The 19,336-nt window shown below is 46.9% G+C and overlaps 1 protein-coding gene across 1 annotated transcript; it reads left to right on the forward strand.

Annotated features, from left to right (window-relative positions):
• The first annotated feature begins 4,456 nt into the window (after nt 1–4,456).
• On the forward strand, nt 4,457–5,474 carry Iqcf6 (IQ motif containing F6). Its single transcript, XM_055629490.1, has 2 exons — nt 4,457–4,528; nt 5,106–5,474. Exons 1-2 carry the CDS (start codon nt 4,457–4,459, stop codon nt 5,472–5,474), a joined length of 441 nt encoding a protein of 146 aa, XP_055485465.1.
• The last annotated feature ends 13,862 nt before the right edge of the window (nt 5,475–19,336 follow it).

Below are 19,336 nucleotides of genomic sequence, written 5' to 3' on the forward strand. Positions count from 1 at the left end.
GAAGTCAGAGTCCCTGACGCCTGATATGGGTGGGGGTGAGGGACAAAATGCGTTAGTTTGCTCCAGGCCTCTAGAAGAGTGGTTTGTGCTCTTAACTGCCAATCCACATCTCTAGCATATGAAGACTGGTGTTTAAACAGAGACGTGTGCATGAGTGTTCACGGCAGCACCATTAACAGTCATCAAAATGTGGAATCAATTCAAATGCCCACCATCTGTTGACTATCCAAACATAATGTGGTATGACCACGCAGAGAGCTACTGCTTTTTCAACTGTGAAAACGAATGAAGTACTGGCAGGTGTTGCCACACAGATAAAACTTGAAATCATCCCACTGACTGTAAGAACTCAGCCAAGGAAGGCCCCTTATATAAAAATTTGAGAATATACCATAGATGCCTAAAGACTTGAGGCCTGGGATGGCAGAGAGGCAACGAGGGACGGTCATTCAGTGGACAGAGTTTCTTTCTGAAATTAGGTGAAAATGGAATTAGAAAGCGGGGGTGATTTTTAAAGCCATCGAGTGTGCTAAAAAACAAAACAAAACAAAAAAAACAAAACAAAAAAAAAAACCTCTGGATGGTGCAGTTTTAGATGGTTGATTTTATGAGATTCTTTTTGAAACTACAATTTAAAAAGATAAACATAAAAACACACACACATATATCTTCAGGCACACAGCTGTGCTGTCTATAAATGTCTAGGACATCACCCAGGCTAGGAGCAGCAGTAATAAAAAGAGTAAACATTGATTGCCAAGGGAAAGCTTGGTTTGAAATATATCCATTTTTATATGAATATGTTCAGCTTTTCAGCTTTTGTCTTATAGACACCATTACGTCATTGTCATCCATGCTCATGTTATAAGTTACTTAAGTTACTTTAATAGGAAAATTTCATCTGTGCAGGTGTGGCAGAAGAATGTGTTTGAGGGCAAATGTCGCAAGAAATTCACTTTCTACCTTTTGATGTTTCTGCCTATCAAAATTTTAGCAGAAAAAAAATATACCATATATTGAAAGTCAGAAAAAAAAAAAAAAAAAAAACAACTAGGCAAGCAGAGAAGATGGGGCTGGAGGAATGGCTGTGTGAAAGCCGTGGCTCTCCAGGTCTGAGAACCTGTGCACAGGTCTTAGCATCCACACAGCAAGCTGGGCGTGGCCATATGAACACCTGTAACCCCAGGACACTCAGGGACAGAGAGAGGGACATTGCTAGGGCTTGCTGGCTACCTGCCTAGCTCCAGGCTCAGTGAGAGACCCTGTCTGAAAGGACTAGGTAGAGAGTGCTAAGGCAGGACACCCTAGGTCATCCTCTGGCCGCAGTGCATTCATATCGAGAGGGGGCGACAAGGAAGCAGGGAGCAAGCACCGTGATCTGTGATTACTTAGGAAGAACCGGGGCTTTAGCCCACCTCTTGCCTTAGTTCATTTTGCTGTTGCTATAATAAAGGACCAAATAACTTTATAAAGGCAGAAGTTCATTTAACTCTTGTTGGTGAGACTCAAGGGCCCGACACCGGTGTTGGGCAGCATCTGAACGGTGGAGTTATTGGGAAAGCCAGAGGTAGTTCAGAAACCAGGTTCATTTTAACAGCTTTGACTGGGATCTTCCAGCACTCCTGTTCCACTGGTCCATTTGTGCAGGCTAGCACCTCGGTAATAAGATGTCTCTCTAAGACCACATTCTTGACAGTCTCCTTGCCTGGCACCACCATGATGGGGACCAAGTTTACAGCATATAAACTTTCTAAAGGATGACGCACACTGGAACCGGAGACAGACCACGCTCGCCGGCACACCTGCCGCCACTGTGGAACTGAAAAAATATGTGACCATAAAGGGACGAGGGTTTTTTTTTCAAGTTCATCCAAAGAGGAGACAAAGCCAGGATACCATGGCAACAGGATGGAGCAGGGAGATCCATAAGGAAAAGTGGGGAGTGAAGTGACATTTGGGCCACAGCAACCTGATGTGATGAGCCGAGTCCAGAAAGATGGCTATGTCCACAACCGGCACCTCCATTCTGCAGGAACAGACTTCTATGAGAGTGCTGGGGGGTTGCTACAAAGACAAATGCCTCTGGGATGATTGGCTGCTGCGCTCTGCTCACCCAGCTAGACAGCCGTTAACAGAAGAAAGGTGAATTCTCTTCAGGGCTTTGAACACAATGCAAGGAGTTTGCTTGGTTGGATCTGCAACACCTCTAGACTGTTGGTTTCGTGCTGGTGTAAAAGACAGCAGGCACCTCAGACACATAAACAGGAGCTGTAGATGGTGGATGGTCCTACAGCGGCCCATGCTCAAAAAACGCAAACAAAAACCATGGAGGAAAAGGAGCAATCATGCCGAAGCCGGAATGGCCTCCGAACCTCAGCGGGCTTGCACGGCCTCTGTACTGCCTTTTCCTTTGTCCCTGGATCCTTGGGCTCCAATCCCGGGGCTGAGTCTCAGAAACGCGGAACTTGGTGAGTTCCCATGAGACCCGGCGAGACCCGGCTACACAATGGCACGTCCCCAGCGTGAAGAGACAGATTCAGGGGTTTTGTGGAACCAGAAGCTAACATCGTTTGGAAGGCCGGTCTTCAGAATAGGACAAAGCATACAAAATTGCAAATACAAACGTAAGTGAGCACTGCGGACAGGAAATCACTCCCACCAGCTTTGGAGAGTTGGTCGATAGCTCATATCCATGATGTTTTATTTTTTTATATTGACCGCCTCTATAATATTTTCCTACAACTTAAGCTATGGGTACTTGGAGTACTCCTTCATAGGATGATTTTATGATTTTTATGATTTTTTTTTTTCCTTGTAGACTTCCACCCACTGTTCTCCGTCCTGGGCTTGGGCCCAATAACCAGAGATTCTGAGAAAAATCGCACGTGTGTGTGTGTGTGTGTGTGTGTGTGTGTGTGTGTGTGTGTGTGTGTGTGTGTGTTGTATGCATGTACGTGCTTATGCTCACCTATGATCCAACTCATGGAGGCCAAAGGTCAGCTTCTTCAGATGCCTTTGACCGCCCCTCCCACTTTGAAGACAGAGCCTCTCCATCTTGGCTAGGCTGGCTGCCCAGCGAGCACTAGGACCCCTGTCTTTCCCCACTCTCCCAGCTGTGGGTTTAGGGGGGCAGGCCACCATGCCCAGCATGTCACATGGTGCAGAGGACACACACCCAGGTCATTTTGCTTGCAGGATCACCTTACCCACTGTGCTAATCTGCAATCCCGATTTTGATAAATTCTATTTTTTTTTTTTTACAAAACTCCGATTAATAAAAGAAAATAGATGACTGGAGATACAGCTCAGTCGTGGGGTGTTTACCTAGCACGTGGAAGGCTCTGGATTTAATCCCCAGCTTTAAAAAAAAAAAAAGAAAAACCAACAACCATGTATGTTAATACCTGTGTCGTTGCACTGCCAAGTATGTTTCCAATAACAGCTTCAACTTAGGACTCAGCAATTAACACTTACTGCTCTTGCAGAGGACCCAGGCTTGGTTCCCAGGCAGCTCATAGCCATCTGCAACTCTAGTCTCAGGAGATCTGATACCCTCTTCTGGCCCACATGGGCCCCTGTACATATATTCACTCAGGGGTCCGAGTGTAAAAATAAATAATTTAAAAAAATATCAGTGAAGATGAATTCTTCAGCTCGGGGAACGATGCACCTGACATCGGGAAGAATTCTCTCCAGTGGTTTTCTGGCTCTATGTCTTCCAAACTGTACATTTCCTTTCCAGTCTGAGTACTTTTTCCCAGGTTCTGTGGGACAAGTTGATGTCCCCTGCCCTTACACCTTCATATTGTGACACGGGGTGAATGAACACAGCTGCTGCAGAGTGACAGGAGCAGGAGTCCCTGCTCACACCAGCAACTGAGACTCATACAGGGCTAGGCTGTTCATCCAAACCAGCCCCACCCCAGCTCAGCCTCCCCTTCATTGACCCAAAGAGGCTGTCTTTCCATACAAAGCACCAGGAGTCGTGGCAGAGGAGCCTAAAAGAAGAAGAGACCAAGACCCTCTCCAATCAAAGGTTAGAAATTTGGACAAAAATACACATTTCTATTGCTTCCCATTGCTTGGGACCCTTCCAAGAGCTTTGACATGGAAGCCTTCCCAAACCCACAATGGCTGTGAGCAACCCTAACCTAAGACTGTCTACCAGAAAGTTCCCTAACTCTCTGCTGCTACCAGAAGGTGGAGATGAGTCTGAGAAGGAATTGGAGGCAGCAGAAGACTGTATGCCCCAAGGATGGGAATACGTGAAAGAAGAGCTTTTCCAATCCAGAAGGAAACAAGTCTGTGGTTAAAACTGAGGCAGACAGGTCCTGATGAGAAGGCACCTGTGAAGATGGGTGGAGTCCAGTGATGGACACATGACTAATAGTTGAGGGCGGGGCCAAAAACTAGGATAGCCTAAATGACAGATGAGTGGACTCTAAAGACCAAGGCCATGGACATACAAACTGTGAATACAGCCCTTTTAAAAGAGACCAGCCCAGTGGATAATGAACAGAATGTAAAGGTGAGTAGGTGTCTTAGTTAGGGTTTCTATTTCTACAACAAAACACCATGACCAAAAGGCAAGCTGTGGAGGAAAGGGTTTATTCGGCTGATACTTCCAGATCATAGTCTGTCACTGGAGGAAGTCAGGACAGGAACTCAAGCAAGGCCGGAACCTGGAGGCAAGAGCTGATGCAGAGGCCATGGAGGGTGCTGCTTACTGGCTTGCTCCCCATGGCTTGCTCAACCTGCTTTCTTATAGAATTCAAGACTACCATCCCAGAAGTGTCACCTCCCGCCATGGGCGGGGCTCTCCCCCATTGGTCACTAAATGAGAAAATGCCTTACAGCTGGATCTCATGGAGGCATTTCCTCAACTGAGACTCCTGGCTCTTTGGTGATCCCCGCTTGCTTGCATCAAGCTGACACACAAAACCGGCCAGTACAGTAACGGCTGAAGATAAGATACATGGGGTTCTAGAGACAAGAGGGCAGGGCAGCCCAGGCCAGGTCCCCTTTCCCCCCAAGGACCAGAAGTGGGGATAGGAATGGCAGAAAAGCTCCATTGAACATCTGCCCGTTTTTCCTTCCCTAATCAGTTAGAGAAGACAGCCATAAAGATCCAGTCATGGTGGCGTGGCAACATGGTCCGCCGGATGCTAATGCACGCAGCGCTGGGAGCATGGGCCATCCAGTGCTGGTGGAGGTCACTGCAAACCAAGATGGTGGAGCAGAGACGGTGCCTGGCGCTACGACTCTACACCTGCCAGGAATGGGCAGTGGTGAAGGTGCAGGCGAACGTTCGCATGTGGCGGGCCCGCAGACGATTCCTCCAGACGCGCCGAGCAGTCTGCACCATCCAGGCTCACTGGCGCGGCCGAAAAAACCAGACCCGAGGCACGCTCAGGGGCCACTATGAGGTCAAAGCCAGCCAGCTGGAGCTTGACATCGAAATCGTTATGACCTAGGGTGCTGGCAAAGTCAGGGGGGCTGGATCTCCCTCCCAATAAAGACACTTACCAACCACAGATTCACCCTGTGGACATTACATCCACAGAGAACTCAGCCCCTAACTTCCCTACCTTCCATTCAGAAAGATTCTCTGGTGTGGTGGCCTGGTGTCCCTGTCCCCAGAGATCCATCCTTAGGCCCCTGCTTCTAATGCCAAACTTAGTCCCTCTTGCACAAAAGGGATTGCAGGGCTCAGGCCAGGTCTTGACACATTCAGCAGCTGGATTGGGGTCCCTCCACCGTGGGAGCAAGCCTTGGGCTTCTCTTTTCTGCAGCTCCTGCCTGAACATCTCCATTCAGAGCTCAGTGCCACAGGATCTGGCTGCAGCAGGGCCAACTGGGAAAACAAGGGATTCCACAGCCTGAACCTCAGGACCCTGAGGGCCAGCACGGGGCTTGGCAGGGAGCCAGGAGGGCTGCACACCTCAACAGAGCAGCAGCAGGATACACATGTGCCCCTCGGACTTGTGGGGGAGGCTGTGTTGCAGAGCCAGCCCTGGGGAAGGCCAGAGCTGAGTGCAGAGGCAGCAGCTGTGACTGTCCCCTGAGGCTGAGCAGCAAAGCTTCCCTGTCTGTGCTGGCCACTCCCTGGGAGAAGCAGGCATGGCTTGGGAGTGGAGGGGGCAGCCGGGGCGGACACACAGTGGGGTATGACTGGAGGCCATGGGTTTGGGCTCGAGGCCTTCAAATGTTACTGTCCTCAGAAGCAGCTGTGTGGATCCTTCCTCAGACTGCCTGCCCTCTGCTGGGCCAGCCTCAGAGGCTGCTGCAGCTGGGCCTCAGCTTTGCGGGTTCTCTTACTGTCTTGGTTCATCTCTCATCACATCTGCCTTGTTTCTAAGCCTGAGGTGCCTTTCACCCAGATCCCTCAGGAATCTAAACTTTCATTCTAAAAATCTAGGGGGCTGGAGAGATGGCTTAGTGGTTAAGAGCACTGACTGCTCTTCTAGAGGGCCTGGGTTCAATTCCCAGCACCCACATGGCAGCTCACAATCATCTGTAACTCCAAGATCTGGCACCCACAGGCATACATACAGGCCAAATGCCACGCACATAAAATTAAAAAATAAATAGATAAATTTTAAAAAAATGTCTACCTTTCCCTAGGACCCGTAGGTGGCTAGACCTGCATGGGGAGTAGGAGGAGCAACCTGTGATATACAGGAGGCGGGGGGTCATCATGGCATCGTTTCTGGAGAAGGTTTTTTCCAATCCCAACTCCCCCCGTGTGTGTGTGTGTGTGTGTGTGTGTGTGTGTGTGTGTGCATGCAAGTGTGTGCCTGAATGATGTGTGTTCGTGTGTGTGTGTGTGTGTGTGTGTGTGTGTGTGTGTATGAATATAGTAGTAGCGGTCACTCCCAGAACAGCAAGGCCAGATGTGAGGGCTCAGAGTTCAGTTTGTCCTCAGCACCTCCAGCAGCTGCAGGTGGCAGGGACGTACCTGGGCATCTGAGCTTCTGAATGGATGCTCTTCTTCCAAGGGGTCCCTCTACAAACTCCAGATACAACTCTCTTTCCACTTCTCACAGCCACGAGGGAGTTGAGATGGGTAAGGCATGAAGTTGAGCGTGAGGGAAGTTCTTCCGGTCTGGCCTGTTGTTGCCATCCTAACTGTGAGAAGCATTTAAAACCCGGACTGCCAAGGTTGAAGACTCTGGTCCTCCTTCGAAGGGAACATTGACCTCTCCTGGGCCATGAAAAACTACCCCAGCCAGCCAGGGATTCTCCTCTGAGTACGCTGGGGTGAGGCCTGGGCATCAAGCATCCAGTGCGTGTGGCCACGACCGGGAACTATTGAGTTCAATGCTTTCCTTTGCGCCTGTGTGATCTGACCTGGAGATGTTCCTACAGAATTCCAATCTGAACCTCACAGGCTCCAGGTCCTCAAGGTGTCAAGTTCTCCCAATAACCCAAGAGTGCAAAGTGAAGTGAGGCTCAGGAGAGAGGTCCGCTTTGGGTCAGAAACATTGGACATTAGAAAGACACAGCTTTTCCTGGTCTCTGGGCAAGGTGAGCTCTGGAGGGGAAAGCTCATCTTTGGAGGTAGACAAGATCTCTTGTTCTACCTGGTACAGAGCAGGAAGATGAAATCTTACCGGTCCAAACAATGGAGACGCAAAGGCTAGACCCAGAAGATGACCATCCAAGGGCTTAACTACCATGTTTGGTGTCCTGACGGAACGGCGTAAGGAACTCTTCTTGAGAAAGGTGCACTGGAACACTCAGTGGGGAAGGGGCGTGCTTGTGGCTTCAGGACAGGGGTGAGGCCAAGTGTGCGCTGAGAGGACCTGGAATGCCACTCTTGCTCCTTTCCCTGGTCACATATGCATTACCAAGAGATATTTGCCCCAGATTGCCCTCCTATTAGCAAAGAGAGCTATGAACCCTCAGTCTGACTCAGACTCTAGGATTGCTTTGTTTTGTTTTGTTTTGAGACAGGGTCTCTCTGTGTAGCCTTGCTGTCCTGGACTCATTTTGTAGACCAGGCTGGCCTCGAACTCACATAGATCCACCCTCCTCTGCCTCCCAGAGGGCTAGGATTACAGGCGTGCACCACTGTGCCCAGCAACTTTAGGATTCTTAAGTATCCTGTACATTGAACGCCCATCATGCAACGGTTCCCCCAGACGGCGTCATGTCTCTTTGCCCCCAGAGGCTCAAGTTCCTCACCTGACACATCACAGAGTTCCAAGGTCACCATCCTTGTCATATCTTCTGCTTTTCTGTGTCACACATACCAGTCCAAGATGAGGTGGCCGCAGCCAGCGCCATGCCATCCCAGGTACATCGACTGGTTGGAAAACAATCCCCATCCCATCAGGGTGGAAATGCTTGCTGTCTAGAAAGGATAGGTGTGTAGTTCAGCAGGCAGAATGCTTATTAGCATGCACAAAGCCCTGGGTTTGGTCCCCAGGTTCACAAAAGCTGGGCATGGCAGCATGTGCCCATCCCAGAACCCAGGAAGTGGAAGAAGGAGGATCAAAAGTTCAAGACCAGACCCAAGGCAGATTCTAGGTTATATGAGACCCTAAATAAACAAAGTCTTTGATCAGCTTTGCCTCTAAAAATTGAGTTTGTTTGATGGAAAGTTGTTGTCAATAATAGTAAATGGGTGTTGGGCTATGTAAGCTTTATTATTATTAGCCCTATGATTATCATGGCGGATCTAACCCACTATCACAAATAATAAGACAGACACGTGTTAGATTTATAAGTACCCTGTTTACCTTGGGCCGGGCATATATACCCACTTACACTGTCTGAATCACCTCACCATCCATCTCCCAGCCCACATCCAATGCCATCCTCCTTAATCCTATCTCCCACCCATAATCTTATAAATACTTGCTTTTATTCCTCATCTGGGCCTTTTCACACCGTTGGAAGTCCTTCCTCCCCGCCCATGTGGTTTCTTCTCCAGGCTAACCCGTCCTGGTGTCCTCCTCCTTCCTCTCTTTCCGTCTGTTCCCATTCTCCAAAGCTGGGAACCTTAGCCACGCCCACCCCCTTCTGTCCTGCCCACGTAGAGGCTGTTTAATTAGCCAGACAGGTGTAATGACTTAGGCAGGCTTACACAGAGGACCAGTAATTAGCATCAGACCAACCTCCAACAGAAAATCTACAAGTAAATGCCTGTCATGTGAAGGAGCTGGAGTGTATTCAAAGGGAAAACGGTTTCTGGTCACTCCCAAAGCTGTGTTGCGAATGCATGTAATGAGAGGTTTAGCATAGAAACTGACATTAAAGAGAGTTAAAGAGACACTACTAGTAACTATGTTGGGGAAACTGGAACTTCCGATTGAAAGGAAGTTATTAGCATAGTTGGGGCGCAGAGGAGGCAGGAGGTAAAGGGCAAAGGAGGGACAGAGAAAGAATGACCTGCTCACACGGGGAGAAACAAAAGCCCATCCGTAAGACAGCCTGACCTACAAACTGAGTCCAGGACAGTCAAGGCTACACAGAGAAACCCTGTCTTAAAAAACCAACAAGACAAAACAAAACACAACTCCCCCACCCCCCAAAAGAGAAAGAAGCCCTCAAATCATTGACTTCAAACAAAACAGAAGCTTGTTTCCCCTCCCAGAATGAAGTTCAGCCTCGGCAGGTCCGAAGCGTGGCTGCCGACTGTGGTATCCATAGGGTCCCAGCCTGTCCTTGTGGTCCATGGTTCCTGTAGGATAAATCCAAGTCCTCTTGCTGTCCAAGTGACTCTCACAGTTTCAGCAACCGTGTTATACTTTAGAAGAAGAGGAAGGGCAAAAAGAGAAACTGCTTGTATCCAGAGTTAACTCCTTTAAAGACCTTACCTAAAGGCACACATGCCCAGCCACTCCTCTTAGGATTCCTCGGCTGAACTGTTATACGGCCCATCTGTGAGGCCGGTCCTTGCCTCAGTGACTCCACTCCAGCCTAGCTAAATAGGCTAGATTCTGCCACGACCCGATCCTGCAGGTCTCAGCAGCTTAACAAAATGCATTTCTCCTCACACAAAACCTGCTGGGCTTCGGGCAGCATCTCTCTCCTCCATGTGTCGTTTGGTGTTCCTGGCCCCTCCTCCCCATGCCATCCTGTGTGGGCATGCAAGCTCCTGTGACTGTACTTATGCTAATGGGAAGGGAGGCATGAAAGAGTCTATCAATTCTTACCTGCCATTTGGAAATGTCACATTTCACTTCTTCCAGTGTGTGTGTGTGTGTGTGTGTGTGTGTGTGTGTGTGTGTGTGGTGAACGCATGCATTCATGTGGGTGTATGCATGTCCTCTTATCTGTGAGATGGAGTCTCTCCCTGGACCTGGCCAAAGAACTCTGGAGATCCACCCACTCCTGCCTCCCATCACTGGAGCTACAGAGACCCTCCGTAGCACCCAGCTTTTTACATGGGTGCCGGGGATCTGAGCTCAGGACCTCATAATCACGCAAAAGACGCTTTACCAACTGAGCCATCCCCCAAATCTCTAGTGTCATTTTTTTTTTTCAGGTGCTGGGGCTTGAACTTTGAACCTGCATGCTAAGTGTAACCTGTGTCTTCGGCCTCTTGAGCCCCACTTTATTGGCTCAGTTAGGAGAAGTAAACTGTCAGCTTCCCGTGTGGCTGAAGAAAACAAGACTGCTTGTGAGGAGATTGGTGTCCGCTACATCAGGTAGGTTCTCTACACTAGGCAGAGGGTGCTGGGAAGCAGTTAATTCAACCTTTGCCAAGATGAAGAAAAGGTGAAAGAAAACCCCCAAATGGGAAGTAGGCTGTGTTTGTTGGAAATGCGTAAAATTCATCTATTAGCAGAACCTCATCTTGTTAATTTTTTCTCAAAATCTAACCATATGTTGTTTATAACGGACACACCTGAAATTACAGGAAGCGGTGGGCTGAATCTAAAGGTGTGGAAGGTGACACAGGAAGAAGCCTGTCTCAAAGCACATTTAATCAGCTCTCTCGAGACAGAAGAAAATGAAGACACCGATTGATCGCATCCCCCAGAGCTTACATGGTCATGAAGAGCAGGCGAAGAAGAGCCATCAGGATAAGAGAGGACCGTCTCCTAGAAAAGGCAACACAGATACTGAAGGAGACTGGGGTTGGAGGGAGCTGAAGAAGAAAGCGCCCGGAGGGACGAGAGGAGGATGCTGCCAAGGCTGAACGGCAGCATCTGAGTCCAGAACTGGGCTTTTAAGTACTCTGTCACCTGCTTCTTCAAAAGGACTCAGAGAGGCCCTAATCTAGTGTTTTTATTTTTTATTTTAAATACCCATTAACACAGTAAAACATGAACGTGTGCCTTTAAAGGGTAAAATGGGCATTGAAGGCAATGGTTTCCTTTACTATCAAGACAGATTTTATAGGGCCTGGCAAGATGGCTCAGCGGTTAAGGGTGCTTGCTGCTCTTTTAGAGGACAGAGTTCAGTTCCCAGCACCCACATTGGGTTAGCTAACAGCCACCTGTACACTTGCAACTCCAACTCTAAGGAATCGCATGCCCTCTTCTGGACACTGTATGCACCTGCACACACATGGCATAGACCCACAGAGAGAGACACACACAAAGGAAAATCTAACAAGACAGGGTCTACAAAACGCAAACCGGCAGCTGATCCTAAGTATTAGAACAGAAAGCTTTGAGTGCTCTGTGACAAAGTGTGTTACAAGAAAAGACTCAAGACCATTCCCAATGATAAATAAAGACGTAAAAAACAAAACAAAACCAAAAACACCAGCCAATTCCAGGAAATCAATAATGGGTACACTGAAAATTCCATCTCCACAGCTGAGGAAAGGCAGCGGACACACCAGTAACCTTAGTACTCAGGAGGCTGAAGCAGGAGGATTTGTACAAGTTCAAAGCCAACCTGAGACTGCATAGTGAGACCACGTTTCTCGTTCATTTGTTTTAACAGAACAAATAAGGATCCAGGTGTGGCAGCTTGTGGCTGTGATATCAGCCCTTTGGAGGCTAACGCAGGAGGATTACCGTGAGTTTGAGTTCGGCTGGTATTACGAAGTGGTGTAGGAAGCTGAGAGATGGTGAAACACGCCTTTAATCCCAGCACTAGGGAGGCAGAGGCACGTGGATCTCCATGAGTTCGAGGCCAGCTTGGTCTGCAGAGTGAGTTCCAGGACAACCAGGGCTATGCAGAGAAAGCCTGTCTCTAGGAAAAAAAGAAAAAAAAAATAGCACAGGATATTTGTTTGGATGTCCAGTTGGTAAGTAGTTTTGTGGCTGCTAATCTTTGTCAATTATATTGAGATACACCTAGGATATTAATTTTATTATTATTTTTTTATTTTCGTGTGTGTGTTATACGGTAAGGGGCAGTACTTGTGTGCCTCAGAACACAAGTGAAAGTCACAGTTGATTCTCCCCTTTCACCATGCTTATCTGGAGTTTGAACTCAGGTCCATGAGATATGCACGGCCAGCTCTTTGACCCACTGAGCCATCTCAGTGGCTTGCCTAGGAAATCAATAAAACTTACTTCTAGGTGTGCTTATATGCAAATATCCTATGCTATTCAGCTTTTCTCTGCTGTGACAAAAATAGAATAAGCAACCTAAAAGGCTGGACATGGTGATATAGCAAGTTTGAGGCTATCTCAGGCTTTATGGAACCCTATCCTGAAGCGAAACAAAATACAAACAAACATAGCAATCTTTGAGGAGTGTAAGCTTAACAACAGAGCATCCAAGTGCATGAGGCAAAAGCTGAGGGAAGAGATGAAGCCGCAGTGTTAGAATTGAGGGCTTAAACATTCATCTAGCAAAGAGAGCCGGAGCCAGGAGTGATAAGAGCAGAGTGGACTCAACAGCACCGCACACCCACAGAGTATGATCAACTGGGAGTCTTCACCAGGGCAGGTGAGCTAGTGAAAGAGATAAAAGGCTTTGGAGACAGGAAGGAAGAGATAGAATGGTCTCTGCTTGCAGGCAATGTGATCTTATATAGAAAAACCCTGAAACAGCCGGCCGAAAAAACCAAAGCAAAACCCTGTGAGACTTGCTAAACAAATGCCGTGAAGTTTTGCAGGCCACAACAGTAAGGACGGAGGACATGGGGGGAGGGTGCCCTGAGCACAGGATAAGCTGGCCGCTGAGTGTTCCTCTTGCCCCTCACCACTCCCTGAGTGCTCAGAGAAGAGGACAGAAGACCGTTCTTCAGGCAAGGTGTCTACACCCCTCTGCTGGGAGCTCTGAACAGGTCAACCTATGAGAATCAGTAGCATTTCTGTTCACTCACAGTGAATTCCTGCCCAGACCCATTTACACCATCATAACACATGTATTCAGGAAAAAGTTTTCAGATACTCATTTATGTTCGTTTTATATGTATGTGTGATTGCTTGCATGTATGTACAGGCACACATGTGCCTGTGCCTGGTTGCTAACAGATACCAGAAGAGGGAGTTGGAGCCCCTGGAACTGGAGTTACAGTTCTGAGTCACCATGTGAATGCTGGGAACCATCATGGCAAGAACAGTAAGTACTCTTAACCATGGAGCCATCTCTCCAACTCTTAGGACTAATTTGGTTTTTAATTTTATGCATTTGGGTGTTTTGCTGTGTACCAGGTGAGCTCCTGGTACCCTCAGAGGCTAGAAGAGGGCATCAGATTCCCTGAAAATGGAGTTACGGATGGTTTTGAGCTGCCATGTGGGAGCTGGGAAATGAACCCAGGTCTGGAAGAGCAGCCAGTACTCTTATTCACTGAGTCAACTTCCCAGCCTCTCTAGGTGCAATTTTAATCAAATAAATGGAAGACCTTGAAAACCATAAAACATTGATCAAAGAGATTTCTGACAGAAAGGGAAAGATAACCCAACCCATGTTGAGTAAATTAAAAGAATTTATATTGAAATATCCATCTGAGCTGAAGTAATCCACAGATGTGATGCTAATCCTTACCCAAGTTCCACTGGCAGTTTCCACAGACACAGGAGAGAAACATTCTAAAATCCACACGAAACCACAAAAGACCCTGAACTCCCAAAGTTATCTTGATCCAAAAGAACAAAGCTAGAGGCATCACAGTACCTGAATTTAAAAAAACCTTTCAGGGGGGAGAAATCAAAACAGCATACAAACCAGCATAAAAACACAAACAATCAAACAGAATATATGGCTCAAAAATAAATTAGCATAGTAACAAAGCAAATAACTTGATTTACTTACTTTACATTTTTTTTTAATTTGGTGTCTGTGTGTGCATGCATGTGTGCGCATGATAAGATGTGCGTGTGCATGGCTATGTGCAGACCGGACCTTGATGTTGGATAGTCTTCCTCTGTCATTCTCCAGCCTGTTCCCTGAGACGGCGTCTCTCACTGAATGTAGAACTCACTGACCCAGAGAGACCAGCTGGATGGCAAGCACTAGTGATCCTCCTGTCTCTGCCTCCCCAGCACTGAGATTACAGCTGTGCACTGATGTGCCTAGCTTTTTACCCAAGTCGTGGTGACCTGAACTCAGGTCCTTATGCTTGCGCAGCAACCACTTTGCCAACTGAACCAACTCCCCACCCTCAAATAACTTGATTTTTAAAATGAGAAAAGGACCTGAATAGATATTTCCCAGATGAAAATGTAACAGGTAGAGAACTTCACTAATCATCCAGGAAACACAAAAGAAAACCAGAGTTACCAGCTCATGTACATTAGAACAAGCATAAAAGTGTAGTGAGAGTCATTGAGGGCGAGGAGAAGACAGAGATTCCTCACACACTGGTAGGAATGTGAAATGGTCCAGCTGCTGTGGAAAACAGTAAGATGTTCCTCCAAAACTAAAAAATGGAAATATATATATGAAAATATAAATGTGTATATATATATATATATATATATATATATATATATATATATATATATATGATTCAACAATACAACATCTTGGCGTATACCCAACAGAAATAAAATTAGCACATTGAAGAGATATCTGAAAGCCAGAAATGGTGGCACACACCTGTGATCCTAGCATTTGGGAGGTTGAGGCAGGCTGATCTCTGTGTGTTTGAGACCAACCTGGTCTACAGAGTGAGTTCCAGGGCAGCAAGAGTGACATAGTGAGATCCTGTCTTGAAAAAAAAAAAATACAAACAAAGCTAAACTAAACAACCAAACAAAAGAATAAGAGGAGGAGGGAGGGAGAACCCTGATCCTGCGTCATGTTCACTGTAGCCCTATTTACAAGATATAAAATTAACTTAACTATCCACAAATGAATAGTTAAACGTGCATTTCCAACGAGATGTTTATATACAATAGACTGTTATTCAGCCACAAGCAGGAATGAAATTCTGTTGTGTGTTACGATGGAGATGAATCTGGAGCACCTCTAAATGCAATGAAACTAGTCAGACAAAGAGGACTATGGCATGATCTCATCTGTAAGTGGAATCTAAACCGGCGAACATAAATAGAAGCAGAGCCATGCATGGCAAAACATGTCTGTAAGCCAGGCACTTGGGAGGTCCAGGCAGGAGATCCAGGACTTAAGGTCAACCTTGGCTATGTAGCAAGGTTAGGCCAGCTTGGGAGATCCAGTCTCAAAAAACAAAACAAAGCAAGACAAAACAAAATAAAAACCTTTTAAAAATCTCCAAGAAGCAGAGAGTAAAAGGGTGACATCCAGGCATTGGGGTTGGGAGTAGGGGATGAGAAACTGGTGTTCAATTAGGCAGCTTCAGCTCGAGCAGATAGAGGCTGGGTATCTGTTCAGGAGTGTGTTGACTATAGTTAATAATAATGTAACATCCCCTCAAAGACTGCCGAGAGAGAGCTTCCAAACCTCACACACAGGAGGATAATTATGTGGTGTGATGAAACATAGTTTAAGTGGTAATTTTTTTGTCATTTATAATTTACCACAATTTCAAAAATCAATTGTGCATTAATACACTAGCAGAAAACAACAAGGGGAAAGTGTGATGGTTGTAAAACTGCCCCACGGGTAACTAGGAAGTAGCGCTGGAATTAAGACGGAAACAAAGGAGATGGTGCGCCACACCTGTGAATTGGATGACAGTATTGTTAAGATTACAGTTGTCTATAAATTCATTTTTCCCCCAAAGCTTGAAGGGCTGGTATGAAAATTTATGTTGAAATGTAAAGACCTGAAAAGACCAAGGCAGTCTTAGGTAGGGAGATCAGAAAGCCAAAGAGGCTGAGCACCCTCATCTGAAGACTTACTCTTAAGCTGTAGGATTTTGACAAGGGGGTGTTGCTAGGACAAACCCGTAGATCACCAAGACACAATAGAGCCCAGAATCAGGGCTGTCCGTTTCTGCCCGAGCAATTTGAGACACTTCAGTCTGCAAACACTGGATCATCGAGTATTTATGCGGGGAGATTAACATTGACTCTCACCTCACGCCACACCAAGAAATTAATTCATGAAAAACCAACGATGTAAAGGGAACTGATAGAACTCTCCAGTCTCTGGAGTGCATCAGAAAAGGCGTGACACTGTGAGATGGGAGACCATTCCTCCACAGCGATGAAATCCCAGCCTGCCTCACTTCCCCTGTTGACTACGGCATCACTGCCAGAATAACAGGATGGGCAAGCCTGTCCCTGTGTTGTGTGTGTGTGGACCAGGAGAACCCTCAGTATGCCTCTGAAGGTGAATCATTCCTTTAAGACTGCAAGAAGGTTGACAACGGGTCAAATTCTGGAGCCTGGAGCAATGTTTACCTTCAAATGTCACACCAGCTCTTTTCTTAGGCTTAGAGGGCTCATTCTGGGAGGAGAGCATCTTCTGTGGTAAAGAAATGTATGCAAAGTTCAAGAATTCCTTCCAATTTTACTTCAGATTCATTTTCTTCAATTAGAGTCAAGTAAAATTACATCCACTAAAAAAAATAGACATATGGCATGATCCCATTTTTATGAGAGTATTTCTATCTCTCCTATCTGTAAAAATGCATAGAAATATGTCTAGCATGCTGTACCAGAAATGTTAATGACGGTTATATTTGAATCATGAAACTTGAAGTAATACTTTGATTTTCTTTTTACTTTTATGCAAGGCTTAAACTGTTTACAGGGAGCATATAATAGAAAAAGTAATTTCTCTTAAAAAAAAAAAAAAAAGCAATCCTAGGCCAGGAATGGTGGAGCATTCTTTAATCCCAGCACTCAGGCAATAGAGGTAGGCAGATCTCTGAGTTCAAGGCTAGCCTGGCATACATAGAGAATTCCAAGACAGTTAGGACTACATAATGAAATGCTGTCTCAATTATTAATCATCATCAAACCCATCCCATCACCATCACCACCTCATTACCACCACCACCATCACCATCACCACCATTATCATCACCATCATCACCACCATCACCACCACCATCATCTCCATCATCACCATTACCACCATTATCATCGTCGACATCACCACCACCATCACCATCACCACCACCACCACGATCATCATCACCACCATGATCACTATCACCTTCATTATCATCATCGACATCACCACCACCATCACCAGCACCATCACCATCATCACCACCATCATCATCAGTATTGACATCTTGGTAAGAGCCCTCAGAGTTTTATTTTTTTTCTTCCTCTTACTTTCACACCTTCCTCATCTCCATCCCTCACTTTCTCATCGCTTTACTGTCCCCAGAATTAGCCTCTTCCTGAGACTAAAAACACTTGAGCTTGTCATGATTAACTGGCCTTTAGGAAAAGGGGCAGGAGGTTCTTTTCCTTTCTCTGCAGAGGCTTGGTGTGGAGACCCTTTCAGAGGGGTTTGAGGCCCTTGGCAAAACCTCCTTTCCCTTCCCTCCAGTGAGCTTCCCACTAGCAGAGGAGTCAAGACCGCTTAGTTGGAATGGGACAGCACGGGGAAGGTGCGTGCACCTGAGTGCCACCCAGTGAATTGTTCTCCCTGGGGTGCTGGGGTAGGGGTGGAAGAGTTTGAGTCTTATCCCTGACCCCTTGCTATTCTTTTTGACCCTCGCACCTTTGTCCAGTGTGTTGCTACCCCCATTCCAATCTTGGAGATGATGTCTCAAGGCTGTGCTTCTGGACAGGGTTCAAATGTTGGGAAGCATCCATCATCAGATCTGCCCTGGTGATGTGACCATCTCCCTACTCTGCCATGCCAGGGCTTGTGGACAAGAGATGCCTGAGCCTCCCTCTCACAAGTTCTGTGACTTGTGGTTGAGTAAGGTGCAGGTCCGCAAGGCAGGATGAAGGACTTCTCTGCTGTTTTCACAGGACCAATGCAAGGGACAGATACAGGACCGACGTAGAGCTGGGAGTGTCTTTGAACAAAGCCATCAGTGAGACACCCACACGTGAAAACTCTGACTCTTCAAGATGCGGTGATGACATTCAGGTGGTCAGCTCACCATGGTGGACATTTCCAGGGATGAATCACAAATGTTTGGTCTATCTGGTCCTCAGACCCCAGAATGAGCAGGCTGCACTGAGGATTCCATGTTTAACATAAACAAACCCAGACAGCCCTGTGCTCCTGTCCTTTTTCAAGAAGAGATGTCAAGCTCTGAGGGATGTGGGATATGGGACGTGGCACTGGAGAGAAGAGTAAAAGAGACATAAACCCGGGCCACTGAGGACTGGAAGTGGGGCTCGGGGTGAGAGATGACAAGGCCTGGTCTTGATGGGCAAACCCCAAGATTCACTGCCCATAGGGCTGGGGAAATAGTGCAGCCAGAGAGGGGTTGCTGACACAAACATGAAGGTCTGGGTTCAATCCTTAGCCCACGTCAAAAGCCAACATGGTGGCTGGGCTTGTAATCCCAGCACTGGAAATGCTGGGACAGGCAGATCCTGGGACTTACCAGCTTATAATCAGTGATGTTTAGGTTAAGTTGTCTCCCTAAATCAGAGGGACATTTCCTGAGGAATGACGTCACAAGTGACCCATGACCTCAGGGTGCGTGTGCACGTCCCTGAGTGTGTGCACACACACAAAGATTCACTGCCACAGCACTACAAGGTGGCAGGCGGTGGCCATGGACTGTAATCACAAAGCTTATACCCGCAAGGGCAGGGGCTGGCGGACGGCAAGGGGAAGAAGGATGCAGAGAATTCTCCACCCAGTTTCTGTGTTTCCAGGTTCCTAGACCTCAGGCTCTTCTTCCCTTAGATGGTGGCACCGACAGATTCTTCACCAAAAGATACCCTTGGTAATCGTCTAGCTGTGTGCTCATGACTAACATAGCAATACTGAGTCCCATTAATACCTATACTATTTTTTATTTGATTGCTTTAAATGGAAAATTCCTGAGTGATACAAACAAGGGCGCTCTTAGCCTTCCCAGGGGTTCAAAGTGAAATCAAATGCACCCTAGATGGGGGAT

This window comes from Psammomys obesus, unplaced genomic scaffold (assembly GCF_907164565.1).
Source record: "Psammomys obesus unplaced genomic scaffold, mPsaObe1.curated_primary_1811, whole genome shotgun sequence".
In the NCBI taxonomy this organism is placed as follows: domain Eukaryota; kingdom Metazoa; phylum Chordata; class Mammalia; order Rodentia; family Muridae; genus Psammomys; species Psammomys obesus.

What these genes read in the sequence shown, in the direction of transcription:
- Iqcf6 (XM_055629490.1), top strand. Translation starts at nt 4,457, where the DNA reads ATGGACATACAAACTGTGAATACAGCCCTTTTAAAAGAGACCAGCCCA. An exon ending in ATAATGAACAGAATGTAAAG is followed by an intron (nt 4,529 to 5,105) that starts GTGAGTAGGTGT and finishes TTCCCTAATCAG; the next exon opens with TTAGAGAAGACAGCCATAAA.